This window comes from Halictus rubicundus, unplaced genomic scaffold (genome assembly GCF_050948215.1).
Source record: "Halictus rubicundus isolate RS-2024b unplaced genomic scaffold, iyHalRubi1_principal scaffold0161, whole genome shotgun sequence".
In the NCBI taxonomy this organism is placed as follows: domain Eukaryota; kingdom Metazoa; phylum Arthropoda; class Insecta; order Hymenoptera; family Halictidae; genus Halictus; species Halictus rubicundus.
The window spans coordinates 240,322-260,503 of NW_027488702.1; the positions used below are offsets into that span (position 1 = coordinate 240,322).

General features: G+C 44.3%; 1 protein-coding gene across 1 annotated transcript; it reads left to right on the forward strand.

Annotated features, from left to right (window-relative positions):
• The first annotated feature begins 300 nt into the window (after positions 1–300).
• Positions 301–801, forward strand: LOC143363877 (uncharacterized). The gene has a single exon (XM_076804404.1). The coding sequence runs from the start codon at positions 301–303 to the stop codon at positions 799–801; it is 501 nt and encodes a 166-aa protein (XP_076660519.1).
• Positions 802–20,182: the final 19,381 nt, after the last annotated feature.

The following is a 20,182-nucleotide window of genomic DNA, read 5'->3' on the forward strand; positions in this document are numbered from 1 at the left end:
CACTTAGAAATTGTATCGGATTTAACGACAGAAGCGTTTTTAGCGGCATTGCGTCGATTCTTTTCGAGACGAGGAAGGGCTAGCGACATTTATTCCGACAATGCGACTAATTTCGTCGGCGCTAATAAGGAAATACGAGAACTGTACAGCTTCTTGAGCGACAAAACAAATAATCAGGCAATCGTTGAATCGCTCGCGAATCAGTCAATAACGTGGCATTTCATACCACCGAGGTCGCCACATTTTGGTGGCATCTGGGAAGCTGCGGTAAAATCCCTAAAGCATCACCTCGGGCGCGTAATGGGGGAGGCACTATTGTCATTCGAAGGCCTCCTGACCTTAACAGCGCAGATTGAAGCGGTCTTAAATTCGCGTCCGCTAACACCTATCTCGAGCGATCCGAACGACCTGACGGCGATAACGCCAGGTCATTTTTTAATTGGCGAGTCCCTGATAAATATGCCTGACCATGATTACGCGCAGGTGCCCGACGGACGACTCTCGTCGTGGCAATATATCCAAAAGATTAAAGCACACTTCTGGAAGCGTTGGAAGACTGAATATTTACAGGAGCTGACCGTTCGTAGGAAATGGCATTCTGGCGGGACATTCCATCTGCCGATCGGATCCATGGTCATACTGCAGGAGGACAACACCCCACCGATGAAATGGCCATTGGGTCGAGTTACCGCAATTCATCCTGGCGAAGACGGTATCATTCGCGTGGTCACTGTAAAAACCTCTCGCGGCGAATACAAGCGATCAGTAAAGCGTCTTTCTCCGTTACCAGTCGACATGTAATTATACAAGCACCCCTATATCCTAGCATAGTTTAAACTTAGTACCTCATATTATATTCATCGTATTAGCTTAGCGGTTCTTTTACTTTATCGATAAGTGCATCCAGCCGATGCTTACTTTAGTTACAAATAAGTAAGTCCGAGTTCTAATCAAAATTGAACAGTCCGTTCAAGGGGGGCGATATGTTGAGGCGTGACCCTCAACGGTAATCCCTCGCAGGCCTACGGCAACCGTGCGAACAAAGACGGACCCTTGCCATAACTCGGCGGCATCTGGGGCCCACGCGAGCCGACCCGCGTACCCTTCGAAAATTGTCGCATCCTCGGATGTTTTAGAGGAATATGGCCTTTTACAGCTTGGGGCCCTCTAATAACGTTTACGACGTGTCCGAGGCCCCAGTCCCGCGTTCGAACGACGGTATAGTCAGCAAGGCCAACGCGACAATACATGCAAGCCGAAACAGATGCGGGCCAATTGGGCCTGCTATCGCGTAGTCTCGAAGTCCCGTTAACTACTAATTCGAATTTCCCACCGGGGCTTGGAGAGGGGGTCTCACCTCCACGACAAGAGGCGGTCCCAAAAAATATCTCTCCAAGTCCCATCAGCCAATGGCACTAGACTTTTGCATCCCCCGCAAGTTTTCCCCGTCAACGGGGGTGGAATGAGTGGACTTCGAGGCAGCGCACAAACTGACCAGGCAGAACCATCTCAACCGTGAAAACGCGAACAACCATATTTCGACCACGATATTCTCAAGAGCTTTTTTAATCACTGTCTAGTTAATTGTTAATTTCTGTGTTGCTCTCTATTAATAAATTACATTTTACCGAACAACGGCATCTAATTATTTCGACGAGGTCAACTTTCGTTTAAATTCGAAATTGACCAGTTGAGCATCGACCAACCCGTGACGATCTCAACAGATAGGATAGGATAGAGAATAGGATAGGATAGAGGATAGGATATAATAGAGGATATGATAGGATAGGTGATGAGATAGGATAGAGGACAGGATAGGATAGTGGATAGTATTGGATAGAGGATAGGATAGAGGAAAGGATAGGATAGAGGATAGGATAGAGGAAAGGATAGGATAGAGGATAGGATACGATAGAATATACGATATTATAGAAAAAAGGATACGATAGAGGATAGGATAGGATAGAGGATAGGATAGGATAGAGGATAGGATAGGATAGAAGATAGGATAAGTAAGAGGATAGGATAGCATAGAGGATAGGATAGAGGAAAGGATAGGATAGACGATAGGATACGATAGAGGATAGGATAGGATAGAGGATAGGATAGGATAGAGGATAGGATTAGGGATTGCCTAGGATAGAGGATAGGATAGGATAGAGGATAGGATACGATAGAGGATAGGATAGGATAGAGGATAGGATATATTAGAGGATAGGGTTAGTAAGAGCATAGGATAGGATAGAGGATAGGATAGCATGGACGATAGTATGGGATAGAGGATAGGATAGGACAGAGGATAAGATTGGATAGAGGATAGGATAGGAAAGAGGATAGGATAGGATAGAGGATAGGATAGGATAGGGGATCGGATAGGAGAGAGGATAGGATACGATAGAGGATAGGATAGGATAGAGGATATGATAGGATAGAGGATAGGATAGGATAGAGGATAGGATAGGATAGAGGATAGGATAGGATAGAGGATAGGATAGGATAGATGTTAAGATAGAATAGAGGATAGAATTAGTAAGAGCATAGGATAGGATAGAGGATAGGATAGCATAGATGATAGGATAGGATAGAGGATAGGATAGGACAGAGAATAAGATTGGATAGAGGATAGGATAGGATAGAGGATAAGATATGATAGAGGATAGGATAGGATAGAGGATAGGATAGGATAGAGGATAGGATAAATAAGAGGATAGGATAGGATAGAGGATAGGATAGACGAAAGGATAGGATTGATGATGGGATAGGATAGAGGATAGGATAGGATAGAGGATAGGATTGGATAGAGGATAGGATAGGATAGAAGATAGGATAGGATAGAGGATAGGATATGTAAGAGGATAGCATAGGATAGAGGAAAGGATAGGATTGAGGATGGGAGAGGATAGAGGATAGGATATGATAGAGAATAGGATAGGATAGAGGATAGGATACGATAGAACATACGATATTATAGAAAAAAGGATACGATAGAGGATAGGATAGGATAGAGGATAGGATAAGGGATTGCCTAGGATAGAGGATAGGATAGGATAGAGGATAGGATAGGATAGAGGATCGGATAGGATAGAGGATAGGATAGGATAGTGGATAGGATAAGTAAGAGGATAGGATAGGATAGAGCATACGATAGAGGATAGGTTAGGATAGAGAATAGGTTAGGATACATGGTATTATAGGGTAGAGGTTAGAATAGGATAGAGGATAGGATAGGGGATTGGATAGGATAGAGGATAGGATAGGATAGTTGATAGGATAGGATAGAGCATACGATAGAGGATAGGATAGGATAGAGAATAGGATAGGATAGAGGATAGGATATAATAGAGGATAGGATAGGATAGGTGATAAGATAGGATAGAGGACAGGATAGGATAGTGGATATTATTGGATACAGGATAGGATAGAGGAAAGGATAGGATAGAGGATAGGATAGAGGAAAGGATAGGATAGAGGATAGGATACGATAGAACATACGATATTATAGAAAAAAGGATACCATAGAGGATAGGATAGGATAGAGGATAGGATATGGGATTGCCTAGGATAGAGGATAGGATAGGATAGTTGATAGGATAGGATAGAGCATACGATAGAGGATAGGATAGGATAGAGAATAGGATAGGATAGAGGATAGGATATAATAGAGGATAGGATAGGATAGGTGATAAGATAGGATAGAGGACAGGATAGGATAGTGGATAGGATTGGATAGAGGATAGGATAGAGGATAGGATAGAGGAAAGGATAGGATAGAGGATAGGATACGATAGAACATACGATATTATAGAAAAAAGGATACGATAGAGGATAGGATAGGATAGAGGATAGGATATGGGATTGCCTAGGATACAGGATAGGATAGGATAGAGAATCGGATAGGATAGAGGATAGGATAGGATAGAGGATAGGATAAGTAAGAGGATAGGATAGGATAGAGGATAGTATAGACGAAAGGATAGGATTGATGATGGGATAGGATAGAGGATAGGATAGGATAGAGGATAGGATTGGATAGAGGATAGGATAGGATAGAGGATAGGATAGGATAGAGGATAGGATAGGATAGGATAGGATAGTTGATAGGATAGGATAGAGAATAGGATAGGATACATGGTATTATAGGGTAGAGGATAGAATAGGATAGAGGTTAGGGTAGGGGATTGGATAGGATAGAGGATAGGATAAGTAAGAGGATAGGATAGGATAGAGGATAGGATAGAGGAAAGGATAGGATTGAGGATGGGATAGGATAGAGGATAGGATATGATAGAGAATAGGATATAATAGAGGATAGGATAGAGGATATGATAGGATAGACAATAGGATAAAGGATAGGATAAGATAGAGGATAGGATGGGATAGAGAATAGGATAGGATAGAGGATAGGATTGGATAGAGGATAGGATAGGATAGAGGATAGGATAGGATAGAGGATAGGATAGGATAGAGGATAGGATAGGATAGAAGATACGATAGAGGATAGGATAGGATAGAGAATAGGATCGGATAGAGGATAGGATTGGATAGAGGATAGGATAGGATAGTGGATAGGATTGGATAGAGGATAGGATAGAGGAAAGGATAGGATAGAGAATAGGATAGAGGAAAGGATAGGATAGAGGATAGGATACGATAGAACATACGATATTATAGAAAAAAGGATACGATAGAGGATAGGATATGGGATTGCCTAGGATAGAGGATAGGATAGGATAGAGGATCGGATAGGATAAGGGTAGGATAGGATAGAGGATAGGATAAGTAAGAGGATAGGATAGGATAGAGGATAGTATAGACGAAAGGATAGGATTGATGATGGGATTGGATAGAGGATAGGATAGGATAGAGGATAGGATTCGATAGAGGATAGGATAGGATAGAGGATAGGATAGGATAGAGAATAGGATAGGATAGAGGATAGGATATAATAGAGGATAGGATAGGATAGGTGATAAGATAGGATAGAGGACAGGATAGGGTAGTGGATAGGATTGGATAGAGGATAGGATAGAGGAAAGGATAGGATAGAGGATAGGATACGATAGAGGATAGGATAGGATAGAGGATAGGATAAGTAAGAGGATAGGATAGGATAGAGGATTGTATAGACGAAAGGATAGGATTGATGATGGGATAGGATAGAGGATAGGATTTTATAGAGGATAGGATAGGATAGAGGATAGGATAGGATAGAGGATAGGATAGGATAGGATAGGATAGGATGGAGGATAGGATAGGATAGTTGATAGGATAGGATAGAGGATAGGATAGGATAGTTGATAGGATAGGATAGAGCATACGATAGAGGATAGGATAGGATAGAGAATAGGATAGGATACATGGTATTATAGGGTAGAGGATAGAATAGGATAGAGGATAGGATAGGGGATTGGATAGGATAGAGGATAGGATAAGTAAGAGGATAGGATAGGATAGAGGATAGGATAGAGGAAAGGATAGGATTGAGGATGGGATAGGATAGAGGATAGGATATGTTAGAGAATAGGATAGGATAGAGGATAGGATAGGATAGAGGATCGGATAGGATAGAGGATAGGATAGGATAGAGGATAGGATAAGTAAGAGGATAGGATAGGATAGAGGATAGTATAGACGAAAGGATAGGATTGATGATGGGATAGGATAGAGGATAGGATAGGATAGAGGATAGGATTGGATAGAGGATAGGATAGGATAGGATAGAGGATAGGATAGGATAGAGGATAGGATAGGATAGAGGATAGGATAGGATAGAGGATAGGATAGGATAGAGGATAGGATAGGATAGTTGATAGGATAGGATAGAGGATAGGATAGGATAGTTGATAGGATAGGATAGAGCATACGATAGAGGATAGGATAGGATAGAGAATAGGATAGGATACATGGTATTATAGGGTAGAGGATAGAATAGGATAGAGGATAGGATAGGGGATTGGATAGAATAGAGGATAGGATAAGTAAGAGGATAGGATAGGATAGAGGATAGGATAGAGGAAAGGATAGGATAGAGGATAGGATAAGTAAGAGGATAGGATAGGATAGAGGATAGGATAGGATAGAGGATAGGATAAGTAAGAGGATAGGATAGGATAGAGGATAGGATAGGATAGAGAATAGGTTAGGATTGACGATAGGATAGGATAGGATAGAGGATAGGATGGAATTGAGGATAGGATTGGATAGACTATAGGATAGAATTGAGGATAGGATTGGATAGAGGATAGAGAATTGGATAGGATAGAGGATAGGGTAGGATAGAGGATAGGATAGAGGATAGGATAGGATAGGATAGAGGATCGGATAGGATAGAGGATAGGATAGGATAGAGGATAGGATAGGATAGAGGATAGGATAGGATAGAGGATAGGATAGGATAGAGGATATTATAAAGGATAGGATAGGATAGAGGATACGATAGGATAGAGGATAGGATAGAGGATAGGATAGAGGATAGGATAGAGGATAGGATAGAGGATAGGATAGAGGATAGGATAGGATAGTTGGTAGTATAGGATAGAGGATAGGATAGGATAGTTGATAGGATAGGATAGAGCATACGATAGAGGATAGGATAGGATAGAGAATAGGATCGGATAGAGGATAGGATTGGATAGAGGATAGGATAGGATAGTGGATAGGATTGGATAGAGGATAGGATAGAGGAAAGGATACGATAGAACATACGATATTATAGAAAAAGGATACGATAGAGGATAGGATATGGGATTGCCTAGGATAGAGGATAGGATAGGATACAGGATCGGATAGGATAAGGGTAGGATAGGATAGAGGATAGGATAAGTAAGGGGATAGGATAGGATAGAGGATAGTATAGACGAAAGGATAGGATTGATGATGGGATAGGATAGAGGATAGGATAGGATAGAGGATAGGATTGGATAGAGGATAGGATAGGATAGAGGATAGGATAGGATAGGGGATCGGATAGGAGAGAGGATAGGATAGGATAGAGGATAGGATAGGATAGAGGATATGATAGGATAGAGGATAGGATAGGATAGAGGTTAGGATAGAATAGAGGATAGAATTAGTAAGAGCATAGGATAGGATAGAGGATAGGATAGCATAGATGATAGGATAGGATAGAGGATAGGATAGGACAGAGAATAAGATTGGATAGAGGATAGGATAGGATAGAGGATAAGATAGGATAGAGGATAGGATAGTATAGAGGATAGGATAGGATAGAGGATAGGATAAGTAAGAGGATAGGATAGGATACAGGATAGGATAGGTAAGAGGATAGGATAGGATAGAGGATAGGATAGGATAGTTCGTAGTATAGGATAGAGGATAGGATAGGATAGTTGATAGGATAGGATAGAGCATACGATAGAGGATAGGATAGGATAGAGAATAGGATCGGATAGAGGATAGGATTGGATAGAAGATAGGATAGGATAGAGGATAGGATAGGATAGTTGATAGGATAGGATAGAGCATACGATAGAGGATAGGATAGGATAGAGAATAGGATAGGATACATGGTATTATAGGGTAGAGGATAGAATAGGATAGAGGATAGGATAGGGGATTGGATAGGATAGAGGATAGGATAGGATAGAGGATAGGATAGGACAGAGGATAAGATTGGTTAGAGGATAGGATAGGATAGAGGATAGATTAGGATAGAGGATAGGATAAGATAGAGGATAGGATAGGATAGGTGATAAGATAGGATTGGGGACAGGATAGGATAGAGGATAGGATTGGATAGAGGATCGGATAGGATAGAGGATAGGATAAGTAAGAGGATAGGATAGGATAGAGGATAGGATAGAGGATAGGATACGATGGAACATACGATATTATAGAAAAAAGGATACGATAGAGGATAGGATAGGATAGAGGATAGGATAAGGGATTGCCTAGGATAGAGGATAGGATAGGATAGAGGATCGGATAGGATGGAGGATAGGATAGGATAGAGGATAGGATAGGATAGAGGATAGGATAGACGAAAGGATAGGATTGATGATGGGATAGGATAGAGGATAGGATAGGATAGAGGATAGGATAGGAAAGAGGATAGGAAACGATAGAGGATAGGATAGGATAGAGTATAGGATAGGATAGAGGATAGGATAGGATAGGATAGAGGATAGGATAGGATAGTTGGTAGGATAGGATAGAGCATACGATAGAGGATAGGATAGGATAGAGAATAGGATAGGATAGAGGATAGGATATAATAGAGGATAGGATAGGATAGGTGATAAGATAGGATAGAGGACAGGATAGGGTAGTGGATAGGATTGGATAGAGGATAGGATAGAGGAAAGGATAGGATAGAGGAAAGGATAGGATAGAGGATAGAATACGATAGAACATACGATATTATAGAAAAAAGGATACGATAGAGGATAGGATAGGATAGAGGATAGGATATGGGATTGCCTAGGATAGAGGATAGGATAGGATAGAGGATCGGATAGGATAGAGGATAGGATAGGATAGAGGATAGGATAAGTAAGAGGATAGGATAGGATAGGGTATAGTATAGACGAAAGGATAGGAATGATGATGGGATAGGATAGAGGATAGGATAGGATAGAGGATAGGATTGGATAGAGGATAGGATAGGATAGAGGATAGGATAGGATAGAGGATAGGATAGGATAGGATAGGATAGGATAGAGGATAGGATAGGATAGTTGATAGTGTAGCGGCTAGCGGGGCGCCGGAAGAGAAATCTTCAGCGCACCAGCACCAAGAAAGATTTATGGTTTGCACAGCATAAGACGCTATTTGTGAGAAAACGTCTTTAACGTTTTTGGCCACTTAGCGGACAGATGTGTCCTTGTAGTTCCTAGCGACGAACTCAATAGCGCAAGTGGACGCCATAAATTTTGGGTAGTCTAAGGGTCTCCAGCCTAGAGTGTCCCAGCGACGCGTGCCTGGTTTCTATCACCCGGGAAAGCTGGGCCCATTGACGTAAGCCAGCAGTCACGTACCGCACTTAGCACGGGGCCCGGAAGACACCCCGCTGCATCACCAAAATTAGATTTTTAGCAGAACGACACGCTCACCCTTCTCACGCACGAGAGGCGTGGAACGTGGGCGTGTTATGCAAAATGCACGGATTGGTGGAAGTTCCCCGCAAGGACTTCCACCAATCAGCCGACAAGCATTTTTGAAGATATAAGGCAGAGACTACCGACGCGAAATGGGAAGTCACGAAGTCGAGACACAGCCGCGTATCCGCCGAGTGACTTAGAGTCTAGTCCGGTCGTTGCTAAGTTGCAATAACAGTTCAACCGCGAGTCGAAGCGAATCGCCGGTTTTAGTCGAACCACCCCGGACGCTCTCGCGACATCACTCTTTATTGTAAATAAACGACTCAGTCACGTACACCTGATTTGAACACTCATTCTAAGGCACCCGCCTTATATAACCCTGTTCCTTCATTGGTGACCCCGACGTGATCAGGGTGACTGAGTCGCATCACGCGCATTTTTTTTTTCTTTTCTCTCGAAGTGCGTGTAGTGCAGTGATATTGAAATGGAGACAACGACGCCAGAAGTCAGCAAGGTCGCCATCAGGATCCCACCTTTCTGGCCTGAGCAACCCGAACTGTGGTTCCGCCAAATCGAGGCACAGTTCGCCCTAAACGGGATTACAGCTGACACGACAAAATTTTATCACATACTGTCTCAGCTCGAGCCCAAATACGCGGTGGAAGTGCAGGACATTTTTATAAACCCACCGGAGGCCAACAAGTATGGGACACTAAGGTCCGAACTTCTGAAGAGGCTGTCGGCGACCCAAGGAAAAAGGATCCGGCAGCTGCTGGAGCAGGAGGAAATAGGCGACCGAACCCCGTCGCAATTCTTACGCCATATGCGGAACCTCGCAGGTACCACAGTCAGCGACGAGTTCCTGCGGACCCTGTGGTCAGGTAGACTACCCAACGTGACCAGAGCCATCGTCTCGGCTCAGTCAGACCTGCCATTAAGCAAGCTAGCCGAGATAGCCGACCAGATCCACGCGGAGGTGCAGCCAGCCCAGGTAGCCAGCACGTCGGCCCCAACGCAGTCCGACCGCCTGGCAGAGCTCCTGATCGACCGATTGGAGAAACTGGAGCTTCGAATCGCCGAAACATCCCGACCTTGCAGTCACAAGGGAAGCAGGACGCCCAGACGGAGTCGGTCTTCGTCCAGGTCATCGCGTAAGACGGAGAACGTCTGCTGGTATCACCAGAGGTTTGGGAAGGAGTCCACCAAATGCCGCCAGCCGTGTTCGTATGCGGGAAACGAGTCCCTCCGACACTGACCGCGGCAGCCAGTGACGGAACATCCACCTGCCGCCTCTTCGTCACGGACAAAGTGACGAAGACCGAATACCTCGTCGACACTGGCTCGGACCTTTGTGTGTATCCACGCACACTCGTCAAAGGCCGAGTCAGCAAGACGTCATACGAGATGGTTGCGGCAAACGGATCGACGATCGGCACCTACGGCATCCGCGTGATGGACCTCAACCTGGGACTACGGAGGGCCTTCCAGTGGAGGTTCATCATCGCCGACGTGGGAAAACCCATCATTGGCGCCGACTTCCTCACGCGCTACGGCCTACTGGTGGACCTCAGGCGACGACGCCTGATCGACCAGACGACATCACGGACGACAACGGGACGCACCGTCGTGGGTTTCACGGACTCCATCCGGACCATCGCGGGAAACTCACGCTACCACCAGCTGCTAGCCCAGTTTCCCGACGTGACCCGACCCACAGCGACTCCTAGGCAAGTCAAACACGATGTTGTACATCATATTGTAACGACTCCCGGCACCCCCGCGTATTGTAAGACCCGCCGATTGTCCACCGATATGTACAAGGTCGCTCGCGCAGAGTTCGAGGAACTGTTATCTCGGGGTCACATCCGTCCTTCTAAAAGCCAGTGGGCTTCTGCCCTACACATGGTGCAGAAGAAGGACAACGGATGGCGGCCCTGCGGCGATTACAGGACCTTAAACGCTCGCACGATCCCCGACCGGTATCCCATACCACATATCGAGGACTTCGCGCGAACATTAGCAGGGAAGACAGTGTTTACTACGTTAGACCTGGTCCGCGCGTACCACCAGATACCGGTAAACCCTCGCGATATTCCGAAGACCGCGGTAACGACGCCGTTCGGGTTGTACGAGTACACCGTCATGCCGTTCGGTTTGCGCAACGCGGCGCAGACGTTTCAACGCTTCATCGACACCGTCTTACGCGGTTTCGATTTTTGCTATGCGTATCTAGACGATATTCTAGTAGCGTCAGTCGATGAAGACGAGCATATGGAACATCTGCGTCAACTCCTCGAGCGGCTTAACGAGTACGGTGTCATCGTAAACCCGAGCAAATGCGTATTCGCCGCTACCGAAGTCAAGTTTCTCGGGTATATTGTGAACGGCAACGGCACGAGGCCTCTACCTGAAAAAGTAAAGGCCATAAACGAATTTCCGAAACCAGAGACCGCGAAACAGCTCCGTAGGTTCCTCGGTATGTTAAACTTTTATAGACGGTTCATACCTAACGCCGCGGCGGTACAAACACCGCTTCACCACCTGCTCAGCGGTCGGACGGCGAAAGGCAACGCCCCGATCCAATGGTCAGGTGAAGCGGAAACAGCGTTTCAAGCATCCAAAGATGCACTTGCCAACGCTACGCTACTAACGCATCCATCGAGTCGTTCGCAACTCGCGATTATGGTGGATGCGTCGGATTTCGCGATCGGAGCAACGCTGCAACAGCGACAAGGAAATTCGTGGAGGCCACTAGCCTTCCACACGAAATCCATGTCGCCCGCACAGCGTAACTACAGCGCATACGATCGCGAACTTCTAGCGATATATACAGCGGTTAAGAAATTCCGACATATGGTCGAAGGTCGTTCGTTCACGATATACACCGATCATAAACCTCTGACTTTCGCGTTCAACCAGAGATCCGACAAATGTTCCCCTCGACAGTTTCGGTATCTGGATTACGTAGGCCAGTTCACCACTGACATTCGGCACATCAGCGGCAAAGATAACGAGGTGGCGGACGCACTATCGCGAATCGAATCCATCGCGTCGACTATAGACTACGCGGAATTAGCTCGTTCGCAAGAAAACGACAAAGAAGTCGACAAGTTCTTAACCGCGTCCGACACCTCATTAACGCTCAAGCGCGTCAAATTAATCGACAGCGACGTCGAAGTCTATTGCGACGTGTCAACGAATGTCGCGCGCCCATTCGTAACAGCACCGTTTCGCCGTCACGCGTTCTCAGCTGTCCATAACTGCGCCCATCCAGGTATCAAGGCCACCGCGAAACTCTGCAAACAGAGATTTGTTTGGCCGTCGATAGAACGCGACTGTCGCGCTTGGGCTCGCAGTTGTACCGAATGTCAGCGCGCTAAAACGAGTAGACATGTCTTCAGCCCGATATCGGAATTCAAAGCGCCGTCCGCCAGATTCGAGCACATCCATCTCGATTTGGTGGGCCCGCTACCGATATCAGACGGCAAAAGATACTGCCTCACATGCGTCGATCGCTTCACGCGTTGGCCCGAAGCCTTTCCGATCGCCAATATCGAGGCAGAAACGGTAGCGAAAGAGTTTGTCGCCGGATGGGTGGCTAGATTCGGTACCCCCATCCGGATCACAACGGACCAGGGTAGGCAGTTCGAATCGCAGTTGTTCAAACACCTGAGCAATTTATTAGGCGCGAAGCATATTCGAACTGCAGCCTATCATCCGGCGGCAAACGGCATGGTCGAGCGCTTCCATAGACAGCTCAAAGCTGCCATAAAGTGCCACGGCACGCAACGTTGGACCGATGCGTTGCCCGTAGTACTTTTAGGTATTAGGGCAGCGTATCGGGACGACCTGCTGGCATCAACGGCAGAGCTCGTCTATGGCGAGAGCGTTCGGCTACCTGCCGAATTTTTTACCAACACGGCGAGCAACGAAGACCCCGCGAGGATGGTGAGGCAGTTACGCGAACACTTCCGCGACGTTCGCCCGGTGCCGGGATCGCGTCATGGTGGCAACAAAGTGTTTGTCTACAAAGACCTAGCGACCGCCTCCCACGTGTACCTTCGTACCGACGCAACGCGGACCCCATTGCAAAACGCGTACGAAGGACCTTTCCCAGTTATTTCGCGTAACGGGAAGAATTTCAAGATTCGAGTGCGCGGAAAAGACACAACGGTAACCATTGACCGCCTTAAACCCGCGTACACGGTAAACGGTGACGAGACCGTACGATACAAAGACTCGCAACCGACGACCGAGCCGACCCCCGCGCAGGTACCTGTCCACACGCGCTCAGGTAGACGCGTTAGATTTCCTGACTACCTGCAGGTCGGAACGTGAGACAACCTTGCCACGTTGTATATATATTGTACATTTTGTAAATAGCCAGCTACAATAAGAATAGGTATAGATTACCCGGTAATTAGGATTAAGTTAGGATAGCGTTAGCACTGGTAAGGGGGTGATGTAGCGGCTAGCGGGGCGCCGGAAGAGAAATCTTCAGCGCACCAGCACCAAGAAAGATTTATGGTTTGCACAGCATAAGACGCTATTTGTGAGAAAACGTCTTTAACGTTTTTGGCCACTTAGCGGACAGATGTGTCCTTGTAGTTCCTAGCGACGAACTCAATAGCGCAAGTGGACGCCATAAATTTTGGGTAGTCTAAGGGTCTCCAGCCTAGAGTGTCCCAGCGACGCGTGCCTGGTTTCTATCACCCGGGAAAGCTGGGCCCCTTGACGTAAGCCAGCAGTCACGTACCGCACTTAGCACGGGGCCCGGAAGACACCCCGCTGCATCACCAAAATTAGATTCTTAGCAGAACGACACGCTCACCCTTCTCACGCACGAGAGGCGTGGAACGTGGGCGTGTTATGCAAAATGCACGGATTGGTGGAAGTTCCCCGCAAGGACTTCCACCAATCAGCCGACAAGCATTTTTGAAGATATAAGGCAGAGACTACCGACGCGAAATGGGAAGTCACGAAGTCGAGACACAGCCGCGTATCCGCCGAGTGACTTAGAGTCTAGTCCGGTCGTTGCTAAGTTGCAATAACAGTTCAACCGCGAGTCGAAGCGAATCGCCGGTTTTAGTCGAACCACCCCGGACGCTCTCGCGACATCACTCTTTATTGTAAATAAACGACTCAGTCACGTACACCTGATTTGAACACTCATTCTAAGGCACCCGCCTTATATAACCCTGTTCCTTCAATAGGATAGGATAGAGGATAGGATAGGATAGTTGATAGGATAGGATAGAGCATACGATAGAGGATAGGATAGGATAGAGAATAGGATAGGATACATGGTATTATAGGGTAGAGGATAGAATAGGATAGAGGATAGGATAGGGGATTGGATAGGATAGAGGATAGGATAAGTAAGAGGATAGGATAGGATAGAGGATAGGATAGAGGAAAGGATAGGTTTGAGGATGGGATAGGATAGAGGATAGGATATGATAGAGAATAGGATAGGATAGAGGATAGGATAGGATAGAGGATAGGATAGACGAAAGGATAGGATTGATGATGGGATAGGATAGAGGATAGGATAGGATAGAGGATAGGATAGGAAAGAGGATAGGAAACGATAGAGGATAGGATAGGATAGAGTATAGGATAGGATAGAGGATAGGATAGGATAGGATAGAGGATAGGATAGGATAGTTGGTAGGATAGGATAGAGCATACGATAGAGGATAGGATAGGATAGAGAATAGGATAGGATAGAGGATAGGATATAATAGAGGATAGGATAGGATAGGTGATAAGATAGGATAGAGGACAGGATAGGGTAGTGGATAGGATTGGATAGAGGATAGGATAGAGGAAAGGATAGGATAGAGGAAAGGATAGGATAGAGGATAGAATACGATAGAACATACGGTATTATAGAAAAAAGGATACGATATAGGATAGGATAGGATAGAGGATAGGATATGGGATTGCCTAGGATAGAGGATAGGATAGGATAGAGGATCGGATAGGATAGAGGATAGGATAGGATAGAGGATAGGATAAGTAAGAGGATAGGATAGGATAGAGGATAGTATAGACGAAAGGATAGGATTGATGATGGGATAGGATAGAGGATAGGATAGGATAGAGGATAGGATTGGATAGAGGATAGGATAGGATAGAGGATAGGAAGGGATAGTTGATAGGATAGGATAGAGCATACGATAGAGGATAGGATAGGATAGAGAATAGGATAGGATACATGGTATTATAGGGTAGAGGATAGAATAGGATAGAGGATAGGATAGGGGATTGGATAGGATAGAGGATAGGATAGAGGAAAGGATAGGATTGAGGATGGGATAGGATAGAGGATAGGATATGATAGAGAATAGGATAGGATAGAGGATAGGATACGATAGAGGATCGGATAGGATAGAGGATAGGATAGGATAGAGGATAGGATAAGTAAGAGGATAGGATAGGATAGAGGATAGTATAGACGAAAGGATAGGATTGATGATGGGATAGGATAGAGGATAGGATAGGATAGAGGATAGGATTGGATAGAGGATAGGATAGGATAGGATAGAGGATAGGATAGGATAGGATAGGATAGGATAGAGGATAGGATAGGATAGTTGATAGGATAGGATAGAGGATAGGATAGGATAGAGGATAGGATAAGTAAGAGGATAGGATAGGATAGAGGATAGGATAGGATAGAGAATAGGTTAGGATTGACGATAGGATAGGATAGGATAGAGGATAGGAAGGAATTGAGGATAGGATTGGATAGAGGATAGAGAATTGGATAGGATAGAGGATAGGGTAGGATAGAGGATGGATAGGGGATTGATAGGATAGGATAGAGGATAGGATAGGATGGAGGATAGGTTAGGATAGAGGATAGGATAGGATAGAGGATATGATAGGATAGAGTACAGGATAGAGGATATTATAGGATAGAGGATATGATAGGATAGAGGACAGGATAGGATAGAAGATAGGATTGGATAGAGGATCGGATAGGATAGAGGAAAGGATAGGATTGAGGATGGGAGAGGATAGAGGATAGGTTATGATACGGAATAGGATAGGATAGAGGATAGGATAGGGATAGAGGATGTGATAGAGGATAGGATAGGATAGACGACAGGATACGATAGAGGATAGGATAGGATAGAGGATAAGATTGGATAGAGGATAGTATAGGATAGAGGATAGGATAGGATAGAGGACACGACAGGATAGAGGATAGGATACGATAGAGGATACGATAGGATAGATTATAGGATAGGATAGAGGATAGGATAGGATAGAGGATAGGATAGGATAGTTGATAGGATATGATAGAGGATAGGATAGAGGAAAGGATAGGATAGAGGATAGGATACGATAGAATATACGATATTATAGAAAAAAGGATACGATAGAGGATAGGATAGGATAGAGGATAGGATAGGACAGAGGATAAGATTGGATAGAGTATAGGATAGGATAGAGGATAGGATAGGATAGAGGATAGGATAGGATAGAGGATCGGATAGGAGAGAGGATAGGATAGGATAGAGGATAGGATAGGATAGAGGATAGGATAGGATAGAGGATAGGATATGATAGAGAATAGGATAGGATAGAGGATAGGATAGGATAGAGGATAAGATTGGATAGATTATAGGATACGATAGAGGATAGGATAGAATAGAGGGTAGGATAGGATAGAAGATAGGATAGGATAGACGATAGGTTAGGATAGAGGATAGGATAGGATAGAAGATAGGATAGGATAGAGGATAGGATAGGATAGAGGATAGGATATAATAGAGGATAGGGTTAGTAAGAGCATAGGATAGGATAGAGGATAGGATAGCATAGACGATAGTATAGGATAGAGGATAGGATAGGACAGAGGATAAGATTGGATAGAGGATAGGATAGGAAAGAGGATAGGATAGGATAGAGGATAGGATAGGATAGGGGATCGGATAGGAGAGAGGATAGGATAGGATAGAGGATAGGATAGGAAAGAGGATATGATAGGATAGAGGATAGGATAGGATAGAGGATAGGATAGGATAGATGTTAGGATAGAATAGAGGATAGAATTAGTAAGAGCATAGGATAGGATAGAGGATAGGATAGCATAGATGATAGGATAGGATAGAGGATAGGATAGGACAGAGGATAAGATTGGATAGAGGATAGGATAGGATAGAGGATAAGATAGGATAGAGGATAGGATAGACGAAAGGATAGGATTGATGATGGGATAGGATAGAGGATAGGATAGGATAGACGATAGGATAGGAAAGAGGATAGGAAACGATAGAGGATAGGATAGGATAGAGTATCGGATAGGATAGAGGATAGGATAGGATAGGATAGAGGATAGGATAGGATAGTTGGTAGTATAGGATAGAGGATAGGATAGGATAGTTGATAGGATAGGATAGAGCATACGATAGAGGATAGGATAGGATAGAGAATAGGATCGGATAGAGGATAGGATTGGATAGAAGATAGGATACGATAGAGGATAGGATAGGATAGTTGATAGGATAGGATAGAGCATACGATAGAGGATAGGCTAGGATAGAGAAGAGGATAGGATACATGGTATTATAGAGTAGAGGATAGAATAGGATAGAGGATAGGATAGGGGATTGGATAGGATAGAGGATAGGATAAGTAAGAGGATAGGATAGGATAGAGGATAGGATAGAGGAAAGGATAGGATTGAGGATGGGATAGGATAGAGTATAGGATATGATAGAGAATAGGATATAATAGAGGATAGGATAGAGGATATTATAGGATAGAGGATATGATAGGATAGAGGATAGGATAAAGGATAGGATAAGATAGAGGATAGGATGGGATAGAGAATAGGTTAGGATTGAGGATAGGATAGCATAGAGGATAGGATACGATAGAGGATAGGATAGGATAGAGGATAGGATAAGTAAGAGGATAGGATAGGATAGAGGATAGGATAGAGGAAAGGATAGGATAGAGGATAGGATACGATAGAACATACGATATTATAGAAAAAAGGATACGATAGAGGATAGGATAGGATAGAGGATAGGATAAGGGATTGCCTAGGTTAGAGGATAGGATAGGATAGAGGATCGGATAGGATAGAGGATAGGATAAGTAAGAGGATAGGATAGGATAGAGGATAGTATAGACGAAAGGATAGGATTGATGATGGGATAGGATAGAGGATAGTATAGGATAAAGCATACGATAGAGGATAGGATTGGATCGAGGATAGGATAGGATAGAGGATAGGATAGGATAGAGGATAGGATAGGATAGAAGATAGGATAGGATAGGTGATAAGATAGGATAGAGGACAGGATAGGATAGAGGATAGGATTGGATAGAGGATCGGATAGGATAGAGGATAGGATAAGTAAGAGGATAGGATAGCATAGAGGATAGGATAGAGGAAAGGATAGGATAGAGGATAGGATACGATAGAACATACGATATTATAGAAAAAAGGATACGATAGAGGATAGGATAGGATAGAGGATAGGATAAGGGATTGCCTAGGATAGAGGATAGGATAGGATAGAGGATCGGATAGGATGGAGGATAGGATAGGATAGAGGATAGGATAGGATAGAGGATAGGATAGACGAAAGGATAGGATTGATGATGGGATAGGATAGAGGATAGGATAGGATAGAGGATAGGATAGGAAAGAGGATAGGAAACGATAGAGGATAGGATAGGATAGAGTATAGGATAGGATAGAGGATAGGATAGGATAGGATAGGATAGAGGATAGGATAGGATAGTTGGTAGGATAGGATAGAGCATACGATAGAGGATAGGATAGGATAGAGAATAGGATAGGATAGAGGATAGGATATAATAGAGGATAGGATAGGATAGGTGATAAGATAGGATAGAGGACAGGATAGGGTAGTGGATAGGATTGGATAGAGGATAGGATAGAGGAAAGGATAGGATAGAGGAAAGGATAGGATAGAGGATAGAATACGATAGAACATACGATATTATAGAAAAAAGGATACGATAGAGGATAGGATAGGATAGAGGATAGGATATGGGATTGCCTAGGATAGAGGATAGGATAGGATAGAGGATCGGATAGGATAGAGGATAGGATAGGATAGAGGATAGGATAGACGAAAGGATAGGATTGATGATGGGATAGGATAGAGGATAGGATAGGATAGAGGATAGGATAGGAAAGAGGATAGGAAACGATAGAGGATAGGATAGGATAGAGTATAGGATAGGATAGAGGATAGGATAGGATAGGATAGGATAGAGGATAGGATAGGATAGTTGGTAGGATAGGATAGAGCATACGATAGAGGATAGGATAGGATAGAGAATAGGATAGGATAGAGGATAGGATATAATAGAGGATAGGATAGGATAGGTGATAAGATAGGATAGAGGACAGGATAGGGTAGTGGATAGGATTGGATAGAGGATAGGATAGAGGAAAGGATAGGATAGAGGAAAGGATAGGATAGAGGATAGAATACGATAGAACATACGATATTATAGAAAAAAGGATACGATAGAGGATAGGATAGGATAGAGGATAGGATATGGGATTGCCTAGGATAGAGGATAGGATAGGATAGAGGATCGGATAGGATAGAGGATAGGATAGGATAGAGGATAGGATAAGTAAGAGGATAGGATAGGATAGAGGATAGTATAGACGAAAGGATAGGATTGATGATGGGATAGGATAGAGGATGGGATAGGATAGAGGATAGGATTGGTTAGAGGATAGGATAGGATAGAGGATAGAGGATAGGATAGGATAGAGGATAGGATAGGATAGGATAGGATAGGATAGGATAGAGGATAGGATAGGATAGTTGATAGGATAGGATAGAGGATAGGATAGGATAGTTGATAGGATAGGATAGAGCATACGATAGAGGATAGGATAGGATAGAGAATAGGATAGGATAGATGGTATTATAGGGTAGAGGATAGAATTGGATAGAGGATAGGATAGGGGATTGGATAGGATAGAGGATAGGATAAGTAAGAGGATAGGATAGGATAGAGGATAGGATAAAGGAAAGGATAGGATTGAGGATGGGATAGGATAGAGGATAGGATATGATAGAGAATAGGATAGGATAGAGGATAGGATA

What these genes read in the sequence shown, in the direction of transcription:
- LOC143363877 (XM_076804404.1), top strand. Translation starts at nt 301, where the DNA reads ATGGGGGAGGCACTATTGTCATTCGAAGGCCTCCTGACCTTAACAGCG.